At 47.6% G+C, this 18841-nt stretch overlaps 1 protein-coding gene across 2 annotated transcripts in view; it reads right to left on the bottom strand.

The window, feature by feature from the left end:
- Positions 1-18841, bottom strand: part of LOC144600708 (connector enhancer of kinase suppressor of ras 2) — a 391278-nt gene that overhangs the window by 60057 nt on the left and 312380 nt on the right. For both annotated transcript variants that reach the window (XR_013548171.1, XM_078412618.1), the window contains exons 13-14: positions 16202-16236; positions 1903-1951 (exon numbers count right to left, since the gene is read on the bottom strand). Coding sequence is in view for 1 of the 2 variants with exons in the window: in XM_078412618.1 (XP_078268744.1) it covers positions 1903-1951; positions 16202-16236 (84 nt within the window). In the remaining variant the exon portion in view is untranslated. The remainder of the gene's footprint in view (positions 1-1902; positions 1952-16201; positions 16237-18841) is intronic.

Below are 18841 nucleotides of genomic sequence, written 5' to 3'. Positions count from 1 at the left end.
CAGGCCCTTCGTCCCTACTAGTCCATGCCAACCATTTATGCCAGTCTCATTTGCCTGTGTTTTGCCGATCTTTCCTAAACTTTCCAAAACTTTTCCTATCCATGTAACTGCCTAGATGTCTTTTAAATAAACAGGTCACACACTACCTCCTCTGGCTGCTCATTCCATACATCCACCAGCTGCTGTGTGAAAACCTTGCCACTCAGGTTCCCGTTAAATCTTTCCCCTCTCACCTGAAACCCATGTTCCCTGGTTCTTGATTTGCCAATTCTGATGAAAACACTCTGTGCATTCCATTCCCCTCGTGATTTTGTGCACCTCCGTAAGATCCCCCCTCATCCTTCTGCGCTCCACGGAATGAAGCCCTAAAGCTGCCCCAACCTCGTAGCTCAGGCCCTCGAATCTTGCCGTTACCCTGACTGACAGTTTAGGTTGAGATTCCCCATGGACCATTCATGCAGAGAAGGAAATGTGGGGCTTCCATACGTTTGTTACGATGTTCGACAACAGAACAAATGAAGCTTTTCATGTTTTGTCGTGTTTGAGGGAACTGAAGTGTGGCAACGTACAATTATCACTCTTTGTTTTGTTCTTGCAAGATTAAAAAACATTAGATTAAATGTACACTAATTACAGTTTATTATCTAAACAAGTTCTCATGATTGGAGGAAGCTGTTGTCTCTGACTTCTACAAGGACAAAGGACTTCATGCAGCAAGTCTTACATGGTGTGCGTTATGTAATCTGTCATTGCCAGGAACAATCAAGGAACCGAACATAGACAGAAAACGCTGGAGTAACTCAGCGGGTCAGGCAGCATCTCTGGAGAGAAGGAAGAGCTGACGTTTCGGGTGGAAACTCTTCTTCAGACTGAAGAAAGGTCCCAACCCAAGTGTCCCACCCATCTATTTTCTCCAGAGAGTTGTGAATCTGTGGAATTCTATTCCTCAGAAGGCAGTGGAGGCCAATTCTCTGGATGTTTTCAAGAGAGAGTTAGATAGAGCTCTTAAAGATAGCAGAGTCAAGGGATATTGGGAGAAGGCAGGAACGGGGTACTGATTGTGGATGATCAGTCATCATCACAGTGATTGGCGATGCTGGTGCAAAGGGACGAATGGCCTACTCCTGCACCTATTGTCTATTGTCTATTGTCCAGAGATGCTGCCTGTCCCACTGAGTTACTCCTGCACTTTGTGTCTATCTTCGGTATAAATCAGCACCTACAGTTCCTTCCTACACGGGGATCAGCAGCAGTTACATTTAAGAGAGTCATCACCCCACTCAGAGAGAGAGTCACAATCAGATGTATAGAATGTAAATAATCTCTCTACTCGATGGAACTTGTGGCGGCACGGTGGCGCAGCGGTAGAGTTGCTGCCTTACAGCGAATGCAGCGCCGGAGACTCAGGTTCGATCCTGACTACAGGCGCCGTCTGTACGGAGTTTGTACGTTCCCCCCGTGACCTGCGTGGGTTTTCTCCGAGATCTTTGGTTTCCTCCCACACTCCAAAGACGTGCAGGTATGTAGGTTAATTGGCTGGGCAAATGTAAAAATTGTCCCTAGTGGGTGTAGGATGGTGTTAGTGTGCGGGGATCGCTGGGCGGCACGGACCCGGTGGGCCGAAGGGCCTGTTTCCGCGCTGTGTCTCTAAAATCTAAAAAAAAATCTTTTAAAAAAAATCTAAAACTTTGGATAAAGTATCTAACGTTAATGGTAGTAATAACATTCTCCTCAAAAGGCAGCAGGGATAAATGTTTACTTTGCCAACGAGCTCTTATTATTGACATTTGTGAGCAGTAAAAGAATTCCCAAGGCAGTCCAGAGTGAGGAGTACAGAGATGATGTTTCAGTGACGAGCATTGTCATGGATGATAGAGAGGGAATAGTTTTCACATGCCTCACCTTCCTCATTGATGTTGCACCTTGTCTGTCAAGGCCAGAACTTGCATACCTGTGGAAAAACAAACAGGCCCTTTAACAACAGAACGTTCAGGCGGGTATAACACATCCCAATGCAGTTTTAGATGAAGAAAGGCATTGTTAACTTAATCAGACCTGAAGGCTTCACTGAATTCATCGACTTCAGGCTTAGTTCACAAAAAAAAGGTAATTGTTTAACTTAAAATAAAGGCACAAAGTGCTGGAGTAACTCAGTGGGTCATGCAGCATCTCTGGAGAACTTATAATCATGACATACTGTAGATAGACATAAAATGCTGGAGTAACTCAGTGGGAAAGGCAGCAGCTCTGGAGATGCTGAGTTACTCTAGCATTTTGTACCTATCTACGGTATAAACCAGCATCTGCAGTTCCTTCCTTCACATGAATCCATGACACTTTAGGTCAGACAGTTCATTAGACTGTTCTTGAGTTTAAAGAAGGGTCTCAACTCAAAACATCACCGATCCAAGTTTAGCAGGGTCGCTGCCTGACCCGCTGAGTTACTCCAACACTGAATGCCCACTGATGCTGGATCCCTGCCCTCACACAAGCAGATCCACAGAAGGGGATGATAATCTGATGAAACAACTCACGTAGAGATCAATGCTCGTGACACAACATGCATCGAGAGAGGAGTCAGCCTGCATTAGCACAGTCTGACGCAGCAGAATGATAAAATCGCACCATGCTCAAACCCATTACAAAAGCACATCAAGCAAATCAATATCTAATTTCATGTTGAATCCTGATTGAAATGGAAAGCGAGATAGAAATGTAAAATAGGTGAGATTCAGATTTGTGCAATTGTCCCAGCCCATGATTATTTATTGTATGATATTGCTCAATCAGAGATGTGTCTGAGGTTTACCATCAGAGTTTGATAAACTTCCTTTCATTCTAACATTGCCTGAGGTTGTACTTGAAGATGTGTTTCATCTGCCATTATTTTACTGGAGCTGGCTTCCTTTAGAATCCCATTATTATTTATTTTGTCAAGTCCATGAAATAAAAAAGGGCACACTTCTTTCATATTTATGGCCAAAGTGTTTTGAAAGTCATCGCAATGGAATTGCACATAAAATTAAAATATAGCCAAGCAAAGCCGCAGAATTTCATTTGGAAAGCAGACAAATATATGAAATATGGGACCTATCCAATGGTTCTGTAGTTTGCAACCTTGCCCCTGGTCATCTTGTGCACATGAAGCACTAACACACCTCGGGAATCGGATATCTGTCAAGTTTAGTGGGCCACAGGTGCAGCTTCTCTGAGGATTGCTGCCCTGTTGTGACGGAGAAACTTGTGTTGCTGAGATGCCGAGAGGTCAGCTTTACTTTAATTTGGAGATACAGCGCGGAAACAGGCCCTTCGGCCCACCGAGTCCGCGCCGACCAGCGATCCCCGCACATTAACACTACCCTACACACACTAGGGACAATTTACACAATCACTAAGCCAATTAACCTACAAACCTGTACGTTTTTGGAGTGTGGGAGGAAACGGAAGATCTCAGAGAAAACCACAGGGAGAAGGTACAAACTCCGTGCAGACAGCACCCGTAGTCGGGATGGAACCCGGGTCTCCGGCGTTGCAAGCGCTGTCAGGCAACAACTCTACCGCTGCGCCACCGTGCTGCCAGCTGTGTGGGATGTGCCCCAGGCAGGGTCACTCACGGCAGGCAGGTCCAGTGAGAGGTCCCTGACAACGAGCGGCCCAAGAGGAAGACCTCAGCAGTGGAAGGTGGGTGGCTGGAGGGTGGAGATCACCACGGCTGGGGAGGTGGAGGAGGAGCGCAGCAGGGAGAGACTCCCAACCGCGGCGGATTCCACGCCGTCACACCCGGATCTGTCTCTGTCAACGGTCGTGTGGTGGCTGCCCGTGCACCGGTCTCCCCGAGGCACATCACACCTTCCATTTAGTTCAGTTTAGTTTAGAGATGCAGCCTGGAAACAGGCTCACCACACCGACCACCCACCACCCGCTCACTCTTGTACGCTATCCCACTTTCCAATCCACCCCCGGACACACCAGGGGCAATTTACAAAGGACCAATCAGCCCACAAACCCACATGTCTTTGGGATGTGGGAGGAAACCAGAGCATCTGGAGAAAACCCGTGCGGTCACAGGCGGGGACTTGCAAACTCCACACAGACAGCACCTGAGGTCAGGATCGAACCTGGTCTCTGGTGCGGAGTTAGCGGCACTACCAGCTTCGCCACCGTGTCATTCTCAGGCATCCACCCGGAGGGCCGGGCCAAGGCCTGTCGATCCAGGATCGGCCTTCTCAGTTTATTTTAGAGAAACAGCACAGAAACAGGCCCTTCGGCCCACTGAGTCCATGCCGACCAGCGATCCTCGCACATTAACACTGTGCCACACACTCTACAATTATACCAAGCCGGTTAGCCTAATAACCTGATCGTCTTTGGAGTGTGGGAGGAGTCCAGAGATCCCGGAGAAAACCCACACAGGTCACGGGGAGACCGTACAAACTCCATGCAGGCAGCACCCGTAGTCAGGATGGAACCCGGGTCTCTGGTGTTGTGAGTTAGCAACTCTACCGCTGCGCCACCCTGCTGTCCTCTTCAGCCACAGAAAGGACCCGCAAGGAGGACAATCAAACTCGGCTACAAGTGATCGCCGGTCATGATATCTGAATGCATATCTGGATGTCTCTTCTGTGAAGTTAGGTTTTGCATGAGCAGCCACCTCAGTTACAGGTGTCTGGGGTTATGGGGAGAAGGCAGGAGATTGGGGTTGAGGGGGAGAGATAGATCGGCCATTATTGAATGGCAGAGTAGACTTGATGGGCTGAACGGCCTAATTCTGCTCCTATCACATACGACTATGACCTGTAAGAGTCGTTGCTCTTGTAGGTTCTAGCTTGGAGAGCCCAGCAATCTGAACCAGCTTCAGAGAGGTACCCTTCACCTTACACCTCACCCTTGGACCTCCCAAGCCACTACCACCCATTATGACACCAACACTACTCTACCCATCGCCTCATCAAGGAGGGACTGGGTAGGCTGACGATCCTCTTTCTAGAGTAAAGGGAGCCAAGAGCTGACTGTATGAAGGTTTATGAAGTGATGGGGGGCATAGATAAAGCAATAGCCGCACTCTTCTCCCTAGGGTAGGGGAATCTAAGTCCAGAGGCGTAGGTTTAGGGAGGGAGGAGAAAGATTTGAAAGGACACTGAGGGGCGTCACAGCGGTAGAGTTGCTGCCTTACAGCGAATGCAGCACCAGAGACCCGGGTTCCATCCCGACTACGGGCGCCGTCTGTACGGAGTTTGTACGTTCTCCCCGTGACCTGCGTGGGTTTTCTCCGAGATCTTCGGTTTCCTCCCACACTCCAAAGACGTACAGGTTTGGAGGTTAATTGGCTTGGTAAATGTTAAAAGAAATTGTCCCTTGTGTGTTGTGAGTGTAGGATAGTGTTAATGTGTGGGGATCATCGGTCGGCACAGACACAGTGGGCCGAAGGGCCTGTTTCTGTGCTGTATCTCTAAACTAAACTAAACTAAACTAAACTAAACTTTTTAACATAGACAGTGATGGGAAAATGGGGAGGAGTAGAGGAAGGGGCAGAGGCAGATCATGTCACAATGTTTAAAGGACATTTGGGCAGGTACATGGATAGGGAATGTTATCCCTCTAAAGGCTCAAATGCAGAAAACTGGACTAGTTCAGGATGATACCTCGGTGAGCCTGGACAAGTTTGGCTGAAGGGACTGTTTCCACACTGTATGGCTCTATGACACTAAGGGGAATGCATATGGAGGCTGCATAACAACCTACAGGAAATAACACTACGATACGGTGAGACTCTGTGGTGATACGTTGAGGTATAGATACGTTCATTAGTTCTAGGAGCAGAATGGGGCCATTTCAGCCCATCAAGACCACTCCGCCGTTCAATCATGGCTGATCTACCCCTCCCTCTCAACCCCATTCTCCCGCCTTCTCCCCGTTACCCCTGACACCCACACTGATCAAGAATCTGTGAATCTCTGCCTTACAAATATCCATTGACCTCAAGAGATCTGGGTTGTGTGGTGAATTTGCCACAATTTACACTACGGAATAGAAAGTTTACAGGAGTCAATGAATGAGTCGGATTCCAATTTTAGTCTGGGATTTTTGCCAGCATTTGGGGAGCATATTACACCAATTACTCTGTTTATAATCTATCCGCTCTTTCAAAGCGACTGAATAAACCAGGTCTGCCTTTTAACAAGGGATTGTAAGGTTTTCACTTTATATGTAAAGAATCACAAATTGATATCCCACTGCAGACAGGATAGTTAAAAATACAGCGTTGTGCAAAATTCAAGTTACATTGTGAATTCCAACAGTCAGTCATACATATAAAACACCACCAATTATAATTTCTTCTGGCATGAGCTAAAGTTATGGAGTCACACAGTGTGTGGGAAGGAACTGCAGATGCTGGTTTAAATCGAAGGTAGACACAAAATGCTGGAGTAACTCAGCGGGATATGGCAGGATCTCTGGAGAGAAGGAATGGGTGATGTTTCAGGTCAAGACCCTTCTTCAGACGGCAAGAAAGGTCTCGACCCACAACGTCACCCATTCCTTCTCTCCAGAGATGCTGCCTGGCCCGCTGAGTGACTCCAGCATGGAGTCATGCAGCTTGGAAACGGGAAGAGGGGACATTTCCACCTGGCCCTACCCAGTCGATCTACACGAGTCCCACCTGCCTGTGTTTGCCATATCCTAGTACCTGGCTCAACTACCTCCTCTGGCAGCTCGTTCCATATACCCACCAGCCTCTGCATGAATGTAACAAAGCACCCCAACTGCACCATAATATCCCAACTTCCATATGCTAACTCTGTCTGGTGAAGGCCAATGGATTAAAAGACCTCTTACCACCTCAACTACTTGTGATGCCACTTTCATGGAAGTGTGCACTTGTGCTCCTAGATACCGCTGCTCGACGACACTCTCCTGGGCCCTGCCATTCACTGTGAAGATCCTGCCCTGGTCTGACTTCCCAAAATGCAACACTTCACGCCTTAAACTCCATTGATCATTCCTCAGCCCACTTGCCCAACCGATCAAGATCCTGCTGAAATTGTTGATGCCCATCTTCACCATCTCCGAAACCACCCACTTTAGTGGTATATGCAGACTTGCCATCATGCTTTGTCTATTCTCAACCAAACCGTTGATATAAACCACAAACAGCAATGGCCCCAGCACCGATCCCTGAGGCACGCCACTAGACATAACGTATTCACATTGCTGCTCCCTGATAACTTGAAAAAAATGATCTTCACGCTAAACACAGGGCTCAGGTACCAACGTTAATTGTTGGGGGAGTCCAGAACAAGGGGCCACAGTTTAAGAATAAGGGGTAGGCCATTTAGAACTGAGATGAGGAAAAACTTTTTCAGTCAGAGTTGTGAACCTGTGGAATTCTCTGCCTTAGAAGGCAGTGGAGGCCAATTCTCTGAATGCATTCAAGAGAGAGCTGGCTAGAGCTCTTAAGGATAGCGGAGTCAGGGGGTATGGGGAGAAGGCAGGAACGGGGTATTGATTGAGAATGATCAGCCATGATCACATTGAATGGCGGCGCTGGCCAAAGGGTCGAATGGCCTCCTCCTGCACCTTTTGTCTATTGTCTATTGTCTATTGAAGTGTCATCCTAAACCAGCCAGATTTAATCCCGAAACCCTATCTAGTACCTGATGATACTGCCACAACTAATCGAGGCCATTCATCCCACTGTGCCAGTGATAGCCCTTTATACAACAAAGAGTATCGAACTAGTGTAGATGGGGCATGCTGGTCGGTGTGGGCAAGTTGGGCCAAAGGGCCTATTTCCATGCTGGATGACTCTCTGACTATGACTATCAGTGCACAGCACAAGGTCTGGCCCTTTGGCCCACAGTGTGTGTGTGTACTGACTCATAGCCTCCATCCCACCATTCTCTGACTGTTCATGTGCCTGTCTAAATGCCTCTTAAACATTGCCATTAAATCTGCTTCCACCACTTCGTCCTTGAGCATGTTCCAGGCACCTACCAATCTGCTTCGTAAATCTCCTTTAAACGTTCAACCTAAAGCTCTGCCCTCTAATCTTTGACGTTTCCACCCTGGGACTCTCACCGTCAGCCCTATCTATGTCCCTCATAATTAAGGGTCTCCCCTCAGCCACAGAAAACAACCCAGGTTTTTCCAACCCTTATTACAACTAATATGGGCGGTCACGGTGGCGCAGCGGTAGAGTTGCTGCCTTACAGCGAATGTAGCGCCGGAGACCCGGGTTCGATCCCGACTATGGGTGCTGTCTGTACAGAGTTTGTACGTTCTCCCCGCGACCTGTGTGGGTTTTCTCCGAAATCTAAGGTTTCCTCCCACACTCCAGAGACGTGCAGGTTTATAGGTTAATTAGCTTATTAAATGCAAAATCTGTCCCTAGTGGGCGTAGTGTTAATGTGCGGGGATCACTGGTTGGCGCGGACCCGGTGGGCCTAAGGGCTTGTTTCCGCGCTGTATCTCTGAACTAAACTAAACTAAACCAATACCCTCTAATCCAGATAGCATCCTGGTAAACCTCTTCTGCATCTTCACCAAAGCCTCCACATCCTCCCTGAGCAGAACTGCGTACAGAACACCAAATGCATCCAGATAACGTTCAGTGAAGCAATCGCAAAGGAAGCTGACCAACCAACACCTCTACTACCTCATGTCGCCAAATCCTCGATCGAACTTTTGCAGGAATACGGTGGACATGATTCCAACTGGTTTGTAATTCCAATGGTCAAGAACAAAGGAGGTTGCAGAAAGTGCTGGCCGTTGCCCAGTCCATCATGGGTACTGACCTTCCCAACACTGAGGAGATCTACAGGAAGCCCTGCCTCAACAAGGCAGCTAATATCATCAAGCACCCACACTAGTCTGGCCGCACGCTCTCTTCTCACTGTTACCATCGGCAAGAAGGCACAGGAACCTGAGAACTGTGACCTCAAGGTTCAAGAACAGCTTTTTCCCATCAACTATCAAGCTCTTAAACCTTTGGTCAAAGCTGACCACAACCACCTCAACTGTTGAAAGAATGGGTCGACCGGGGTGGTATTCACTGGAATTTAGAAGGATGAGAGGGGATCTTATAGAAACATATAAAATTCTTAGTGAATTGGACAGGGTAGAGGCAGGAAAAGTGTTCCCGATGTTGGGGGGGGGGGGAGTCCAGAACCAGGGCTCACAGTTTAAGAATAAGGAGTAGGCCATTTAGGACTGAGATGAGGAAAAACCTTTTCATCTAGAGAGTTGTGAATCTGTGGAAATCTCTGCCACAGAAGGCAGTGGAGGCCAATTTACTGGATGTTTTCAAGAGAGAATTAGAATTAACTCTTAGGGCTAAGGGAATCAAGGGATATGGGGAAAAAGCCGGAAATGGGGTACTGATTTTGGATGATACTTGTGAAAAGTCAGCAGGTGATTTAGAAACATAAAAACATAGTAAAATAGAAGCAGGAGTAGGCCATTCGACTCTTCGAGTCGGCACATGATCATATTGAATGGCGGTGCTGACTCGAAGAGCCGAATGGCTTACTCCTGCTTCTATTTCTCTATGTTTCTATGTTTCTAAACCACCTGCTGACTTTTCACAAGTATGGTTGCTTATCTAGTTTGGTTTTTTCACTATCAAGGACTAGTTTAAAAAAACATGTTATAGTTTGGTTTTTGGTTGTTGTTCCATCTAACGTGCCTGTAAAATGGCAGTGAATAAGAATTTCATTGTTCTGGTTCATATTCGGTGCATATGACAAATAAACACAATTAATCACTCTTCAGGTGTTCCTAAAGGTACAGGAGAGATTAATTGGAATGGTGTAGGAAGAAACCAGATGCTGGTTTAAACTGAAGATAGACACAAGAAGCTGGAGTAACTCAGCGGGACAGGCGGCCTCTCTGGAGAGAAGTTATGGGTGATGTTTCGGGTCGAGACCCTTCTTAAGGGTCTCGATCCCAAATGCCATCCATTTCTTCTCTCCAGAGATGCTGCCTGTCCCACTGAGTTACTTCAGCTTCTTGTGTCAATCTTTTATTAGGATGGTTCCTGGAATAAATTTAGTCGAAAGACCATGAAAGCCAGGAATTTCTCACTGAGCATAAAGAAGACGAGGAAGAGATTTAGTAGGGTTTAAAATGATGAAGGTTTTGAACAGAGTAATAAAGGGAAACTTACTGTGCTGGAAAGAGTGTAGAGAAGATTTATGGGGATTTCACCAGCACTCAAGAGCTAAACTAAACTAAACAATATCACCCCTGGTAGCACATTCCAAGCACCCATCTGTATTGTTCTACATTCTATGTATAAAAAACTTGCCCCACACGTTTCTTTTGAATATTGACCTTCTCACCTTTAGTTACTCCCTCTAGTCAAAGAATCATAGAGTGATACAGTGTGGAAACAGGCCCTTCCGCCCAACTTGCCCACACCGGCCAACAATGTCCCAGCTACACTAGTCCCATCTGCCCGCATTTGGTCCATATCCCTCCAAACCTGTCCTATGCATGTACCTGTGTAAGGTCTCTCTGACATTTCCACCCTGGAAAAACTAGCTTCTAGCTATTTACCCTATCTATGCTTCTCATAATTTGATCTACTCCCCTCAACCTCTGACGTTCCAGAGAAAACAATCCAAGTTTGTTCAAGGTCCATCAGTCTGAAGAAGGGTCTCGACCCGAAATGTCGCCCGTTCCTTCTCTCCAGAGATGCTGCCTGTCCCGCTGAGTTATTCCAGCATTTTGTGTCTACTCAAGTTTGTTCAAGCTCTCCATAAAGCTAACGCCTTCTAATCCAAACATCGTTCTTCTGCACCCTCTCCATAGATGCCACATCATTCCTGTAGTTGGGTGGCCACTACACACAATACTCCAGATGTGGCCGAACCAAAGCTTTATCGTGACTTCCTGACTCTTACATTGAATGGCCCAAATAATGAAGACAAAGCATCCCATTGGCTTTCTCCACCACACTGTCGACATGTGTCGCCACTTTCAGGGAGCTATGGACTTGGTCTCTGTCTCTCTGTGGATCAGTGCTGTTAAAGGACTCGCCATAACGGGAGACTTCTGTGATTTACCTACAGGTTAAAATTTGAGTTTGTGAAACTATTTTTTAAAATTTCATTCCAGTTGGGATGGGACCTTTCAAGTACAGGGTGGCACGGTGGCGCAGTGGTAGAGTTGCTGCCTTACAGCGCCAGAGACCCAGTTTCGATCCTGACTATGGGTGCTGTCTGTATGGAGTTTGCGAGTTCTTCCCTGTGACTGCGTGGGTTTTCTCCGGGTGCTCCGGTTTCCTACCAGATTCCAAAGACGTGCAGGTTTGTAGTTTAATTGACTTAGGTAAGAATTGTGAATTGTCCCTAATGTGTTGGATGGCGCGAGTGTACGATCGCTGGTCGGCACGGACTCAGTGGGCTGAAGGGACTGTTTTCACGCTGCATCTCTAAACTAAACAAAAAACGATACAGAATTTTTTTTATCCTAAGGGTAAAACCCAATGCCTGTCATGTTTGGTTCATTTTACGTTGTTCCCACGGGTAAATATCTGACTGGAAGAACGGCTGGAGTTCCCTGGTTACAGGGGAGCATGGCGTAATGCCGCAAGCTCACACACAAGACAAGGAACAGTTTAACCTGACACTGAGATTTGACATGGCTGTGAACCGAGCATATTTTGCAAATTAATTTCATGTAAACATGTAGCGGCTAAATCGATAAACCGCACGTCACCGAGGCCGCCGTAGCCATGTGGGAAATACCACTGTCATATTTGATCCAAATTAACCTTTTTACAATTGCATTCCAGCCCAGAAGGTCTCGATATTACACCAGGCAATCCTCATCACACAACCCACATCGGAGCTCACAAACTCTCTCAAGATTCCTAAGTGGACTCCTGGTCATAGAAGTGAGGTGAAAAGCAAAATCTCAGGGATCTTAACGTCAAGTACAAATAAAAAACAAACTAATCTGAGATTAGTTACTTACTGCACCAATGTTTATGGCGTTCAGTTTAGTTTAATTTAGAGATACAGCGCAGAAACAGATCCTTCAGCCCACCGAGTCAGCACCGACCAGCGATCCCCGCACACTAACACTATCCCACACACACACACGAAAGGACAATTTTACCTTTGCACCAAGCCAATGAACCGTTTTTGGAGCGTGGGAGAAAACCGAAAATTTCAGAGAAAACCCACGCAAATCAGGGGGAGAAGGTACAAAGACCATACAGACAGCTCCTGTAGTCAGGATGGAACCTGGGTCTCTGGAGCCGTGAGGCAGTAACTCTGCCGCTGGGCCTGGTCATTTGCCTGGTCCCTTCGTACCAACGAAGGTTCGTAACGACCAGGGAATATTGCAAAGTCCAATTCAGCTTTTTGGATTCCAATTTCCTTTCCTGAAGTCTTTACTTTTCTTGTGTTGTGCTGTGTTCCAACCAGTTACCTGCTGGCTTTTTTTAAATTTTCAAAGATAAATTTTATTTAGAATTTAAAATATAAACAAAATAAACCCTGGGCAAAAGATCGCCACACATTCTCAGTGTCTACACATTCAATCTGTCATACTCAGGAGCATACTCAGGACTCAGCCTTACCACCAAGCTGAAGGTCTACCGTGCAGTGGGACTCATCACTCTTCTCTATGCCAGTGAGACCTGGACTGTCTACAGCAGACATGCCAAACAGCTCAACCACTTTCACTTGAGCTGCCTACCCAGACTCCTTCACATCAGGTGGCAGGACAAAATTCCCGACACAGAGGTCTTGGAACGGACCGGAATCCCCAGCGTCCACACCCTCCTACGGAAAGCCCCAGCCAGATGGGCAGGCCATGTCGTCAGAATGCCCGAGAGTCGACGGCCAAAACAGCTTCTGTATGGAGAACTGTGTCAGGGCAAGCACTCAGTAGGAGGACGGAAGAAACGGGTTAAGGACTGCCTCAAAGTGTCCCTCAAAGACTTGGACATCAACCTCAGCACTTGGGAGTCTCTTGCTATGGACCGTCCAACCTGGAGTAGCAAGCCCACCACAGGAGCCCGTGCAGCAGAGAACAGACGCACTGCAGAGGCCCAGAGGAAACTCACCGCGCGCAAGGCCCGGGCTACCTCCACTTCCACTGCAGCACCCATCCACTTGTGTCCTACGTGTGGGCGTGCCTTCCGGGCCCAGATTGGCCTCTCCAGTCACTTCCGGACCCACAGTCACCAATCCTCCAACTGAAAGTGAAGTCATGGTCATCTTCCAACCCGAAGGACGAACAACAACATACTCAGGAGAGAGAAACTTCACACAATCTTACATCTTCCTTCACACAATATACCATTGCCAACCATGTGGCCCACTTGTTTTATTCAAAAAGTAAACTTTATTCAGACTTAAAAAATATCTACAATATAAAATCCCAACAAAAACTCTTCGCACATTCTCAGTGTCCATAAATCCAATCGTGTCATACTCTGTAGTGTCGCACCTATCTTTACACAAAGCACCTTGCCACCTCACCCTGTAATGATATCCCTGCCCTTGTTTGACGGGCGTCTCCACCGGACTCTGCCCCTCAATGTCCAGCAGCGGAAGGACCCTAGACTGTGGTCCTCCCCCACAGAGCCTTAGTGTTGGCTGCACCGAGCTTCAGTGCTCCTGCAGTCTGCAGCGGGCCAGGCCGCACCATTCCCCCACGGACATCTCACACTGCTGGGAGACCAACAAGGCTCGAGCAAACCAAAGAAGGTCTTTCACTGAGGTGATGACCTTCCAGCAGCACATGACAAATTCATGTGATGGGAGTAGAATTAGGCCATTCGGCCCATCGAGTCTACTCAACCATTCAATCATGGCTGATCTATCTTTCCCTCTCAACCTCATTCTCCTGCCTTCTCCCCGTAACCTCTGACACCCGCACTAATCAAGAAACGGTCATATCCGGCTTAAAAATACCCAATGAACGTTTCCACAGCTGTCTGTGGCAATATATTCCACAGGTTTGCCACCCTCTCTCAAAATAACTTCCTTCCCATCTCCGTTCTATAGGTTTGTGGCCTCTGGTCCTAGGCTCTCCCACTAGTGGAGGCATCCTCTGCACATCAATTCTATCCAGGCCTTTCACTCTTTGGTAGGTTTCAAAGAGATCCCCTAATCTCATCCTCTTAATCATATATTGCCTTTCCGCTGACTGGTTAGCACACGACAGGAGGTTTTTACTGTACCTCGCGGTACACGTGAAAATAAACTAAACTCCAGTGAAGAAAGCCAATGGAATGTTGGCCTTCATAACAAGAGGAGTTGAGTATAGGAGCAAAGAGGTCCTTCTACAGTTGTACCGGGCCCTGGTGAGGCCGCACCTGGAGTACTGTGTGCAGTTTTGGTCTCCAAATTTGAGGAAGGATATTCTTGCTATGGAGGGCGTGCAGCGTTGGTTCACTAGGTTAATTCCCGGAATGGCGGGACTGTCGTATGTTGAAAGGCTGGAGCGATTGGGCTTGTATACACTGGAATTTAGAAGGATGAGGGGGGATCTTATTGAAACATATAAGATAATTAGGGGATTGGACACATTAGAGGCAGGAAACATGTTCCCAATGTTGGGGGAGTCCAGAACAAGGGGCCACAGTTTAAGAATAAGGGGTAGGCCATTTAGAACGGAGATGAGGAAGAACTTTTTCAGTCAGAGAGTGGTGAAGGTGTGGAATTCTCTGCCTCAGAAGGCAGTGGAGGCCAGTTCGTTGGATGCTTTCAAGAGAGAGCTGGATAGAGCTCTTAAGGATAGCGGAGTGAGGGGGTATGGGGAGAAGGCAGGAACGGGGTACTGATTGAGAGTGATCAGCCATGATCGCATTGAATGGCGGTGCTGGCTCGAAGGGCTGAATGGCCTACTCCTGCACCTATTGTCTATTGTCTATTGTCTATTGTCAACTCATTGTCTGTTCCGAACATGATGCCAAGACCAACTCTAGTCTGCCTGCACATAACCTATATCCCTCCCTGAAGAATGGCCTCGAGCCGAAACGTCACCCGTTCCTTCTCTTCAGTGATGCTGCCTGTCCCGCTGAGTTACCACAGCATTTTGTCTATCTTAGGTGTAAACCAGCATCTGTAGTTCCCTTCTACCGACATCCCTCCGTTCCCTGCAAATCCATGTGCCTATCCAAAAGTCTTTAAAATGCCACGAATGTATCTGCCTCCACCACCACCCTCTGCAAAAAAAAACCTGCCCCACACATCTCCTTTAAACTCTGCCCCTCTCACCTTAAAACAATGGCAATAGACAATAGACAATAGATGCAGGAGGAGGCCATTCGGCCCTTTGCGCCAACACCGCCATTCAATGTGATCATGGCTGATCATTCTCAATCAGTACCCCGTTCCTGCCTTCTCCCCATACCCCCTGACTCCACTATCCTTAAGAGCTCTATCCAGCTCTCTCTTGAATGCATTCAGAGAATTGGCCTCCACTGCCTTCTGAGGCAGAGAATTCCACAGATTCACAACTCTCTGACTGAAAAAGTTTTTCCTCATCTCAGTTCTAAATGGCCTACCCCTTATTCTTAAACTGTGGCCCCTTGTTCTGGACTCCCCCAACATTTGGAACATGTTTCCTGCCTCTAACGTGTCCAACCCCAGGGATTGTTAGAGGGATATGGACCAAATGCCGACAAAGCGGACTAGCATGGACGAGTTGGGCAGAAGGGCCTGTTTCTGTGCTGTATGGCTCGATGCCTCTACGACTCAAAACCAATAAATGCATAAAAAATCTTGAAGGCCCAAATTAATACACTCAAAAACATGGAGGTTAATTTGCCTTTGCAGTCAGTGTCATTTCACTTCACTCACTCAAAAATATTTGCAAAAGCATAACGGTTAAAATAGTCTGGAGATAGACACAAAGTGCTGGAGTAACTCAGCGGGTCAGGCAGCATCTCTGAAGAAAGAGAATGGGTGACGTTTCGGGTCAGGACCATTCTTCAGAGCTGAAGAATCCTTGTCCTCCAGAGATGTCGCCTGACCCGCTGAGTTACTCCAGCACTTTGTGTCTATCTTTGGTATAAACCAGCATCTGCAGTTCTTTGTTTCGACGTTAAAGATAGCCTGGCTAGAGTTGAAGTTGGAAGTTTACATTAGCATGCACTTGCAGGTTGTGGGAACACGATGCTTTCACACTTTCAATCAAACGTAACCCGAGAAGAGTAAAACAGAAGGGGAAGATTTACCTTTCTGTCTCCCCAACAATAGAATCTCCTGCTCGCTGCAACAACAAAAGATGGAAAGAGAGAAAAAAAAAGCTGTTAAAAGATTTTACCAGAAACGGAACCGTCCCCCATTTCACATCATGAAACGTTCACCCCAGCCGCTCCTGCATTCCCGAAACTTCAGCTCACTAAGTGCTGCAGGTTAGAACAGCACCGACAGAGGACGAACGAGCTGCAACCCGAGAAATACCTGTCTGCCCCATCCACGCCTCACAGCAGCCGGCTGTCAGAACCCGTCGCTGTTCACGGGGCTCCATCTATTGTCAGACAGTCTTGAAACGACACCGAGCGCTGGAGTAACTCCTGAAGAAGGGTCTCGACCCGAGACGTCGCCCATTCCTTCTCTCCAGAGATGCTGCCTGGCCCGCTGAGTTACTCCAGCACTTTGTGATACCTTCGCTGGAGTAACTCCGATAGGGATGCTGCCTGACCCGCTGAGTTCCTCAGCACTCTGTGTCTTCTTCAGGAAACCATGATCTGTAGTTCCTTGTTTCTAGGTTTGTGGGTCACCACAGCCTCAACTCTATTTCATGACTAGGAAAATAAACTGCAGACGCTGGTTTAAATCGAAGGTGGACACAAAATGCTGGAGTAACTCAGCGGGTCAGGCAGCGTCCATCTCGGGAGAGAAGGAATGGGTGACGTTTCGGGTCGAGACCCTTCTTCAGACTCACCAGGGTTCCCTTACAGTGGTTTACTTCACTATAACTCCTCCATTTGCTCTGGGGAGAGAGGCATTCACTCGTTCTTGCTGATACATGGCCCAGGAATCCTAGACCTTCCACTGACCATTGGCCTTCTGATGAGAACACCTGGAGTCATCGTCATGGAGTCACAGCACAAAACGCTGGAGTAACCCAGCGGGTCGGTCGGGCAGCATCTCGGGAGGGAAGGAATGGGTGACATTTCGGGTCCTGCACCCTCCCCTGACACCAGTCTGTAGGAGGGTCTCGATCCGAAACGTCAACCATTCCTTCTCTCCCAAGATGGATGCTGCCTGACCCGCTGAGGCCCAGGAATCCTAGACCTTCCACTGACCATTGGCCTTCTGATGAGAACATCCGGAGTCATCGTCATAGAGTCACAGCATGGAGAGAGACCCTTCAGCCCAGCTCACCCATGCTGACCAAAATGCCCCATCTCAGCTAGTCCCATTTGCTCGGCATTGTCGAGCGCCAGTTCCATGGACCAAGTGCAATGTCCACTTTGGGATAGAGGGGAGTGGGACCGTACTCTGTCTTACCAGAAGCATGATAACAGAAGGGAAGGTGTTCCTGAGTCTGGTGGTGCACGCTTTCAAGCTCCTGTACCTTCTGCCCGATCGGTGCAGGGATAAAAGGAATGACCTTTAAGGCCAAAGTGAGACAGTCTATTTTTGGGAACTCTGAAACTTGAAGGGTGCAAGATGGCACAGGAAACATGCTCCCTTTCTTTCGGAAGGACGTTCCTTTAGGAAGGAGATGAGAAGGAATTTATTTAGTTGGAAGGTGGTGAATCTGTGGAATTCTTTGCCACAGAAGGCTATGGAGGCAGAGATAGATAGATTCTTGATTAGTACGGGTGTCAGGGGTTATGGGGAGAAGGCAGGAGAATGGGGTTAGGAGGGAGAGATAGATCAGCCATGGTTGAATGGCGGAGCAGACTTGATGGGCCGAATGGCCTAATTCTGCTCCTTTCACATATGACCTTGTGACCTGATGGCGAATCTTTGTGTAGTGCGTCTGTGTAATCTACGATCCTCACACCACAACAGTCGCCATTTTGTGCTCAGCTATGTTTGTGTTTATGTCCAGTAGGGTTTTCACTTTAGTTTATTGTCACGTGTACCGAGGTACAGCGGAAAACTTTTGTTGCGTGCTAACCAGTCAGCGGAAAGACAATACATGCAGAACCAAAGAATGTCACAGTATCTAGCTACATTTGACAATAAACTACCTTTGAACCATTAGTAGATACAAAATGCTGGAGTAACTCAGCGGGTCAGGCAGCATCTCGGGAGAGAAGGAATGGGTGGCGTTTCGGGTCGAGACCCTTGAGGAACGCCACCCATTCCTTCTCTCCCGAGATGCTGCCTGACCCGCTGAGTTACTCCAGCATTTTGTGTCTACCTTCGATTTAGACCAGCATCTGCAGTTTTTTTCCTGCACCATTGAACCATTGACTGAATCATTGAATGTGCCGTCGTTGTGCTCTCCCCGTCTGTACCCTGCGGTGATACATTTTCATTTACCTGGGGGATTGAGCTCCATCGCTCTTTCTGAATAAATTGGAATTGTCGAGATTAAAACCTGATTTCTTTGTGCAAGGAAACGTCTTTGTTCCAAAGTTCCTGTGACTTTTATCAGCGTCGTGACCAATCAGGGAATGCCTCTCGGAATGAAAAACAGTCTTTAACAAAGTGAAACTGGAAAGCTAATTAAACTGCTGCTGGTGCCAGGCACAGATCATGCAAGCACTGTGCTAACGAGATCATTAAACCCAAAGCACAAAAACACGCAGCCTTCCTTTCCACGCTGGCAAAGCTGCAAGACTACAGGCATCTCCGGCTGATTGAATCGACACTACAATTGGATGATATTTTTATAAAGGCCATGTGATCTC

The sequence above is a fragment of the Rhinoraja longicauda genome, chromosome 15, assembly GCF_053455715.1.
Source record: "Rhinoraja longicauda isolate Sanriku21f chromosome 15, sRhiLon1.1, whole genome shotgun sequence".
Taxonomy (NCBI): domain Eukaryota; kingdom Metazoa; phylum Chordata; class Chondrichthyes; order Rajiformes; family Arhynchobatidae; genus Rhinoraja; species Rhinoraja longicauda.
The sequence above is the reverse complement of the archived record's forward strand: the minus strand, read 5'-3'. Positions and strand labels throughout refer to the sequence as shown.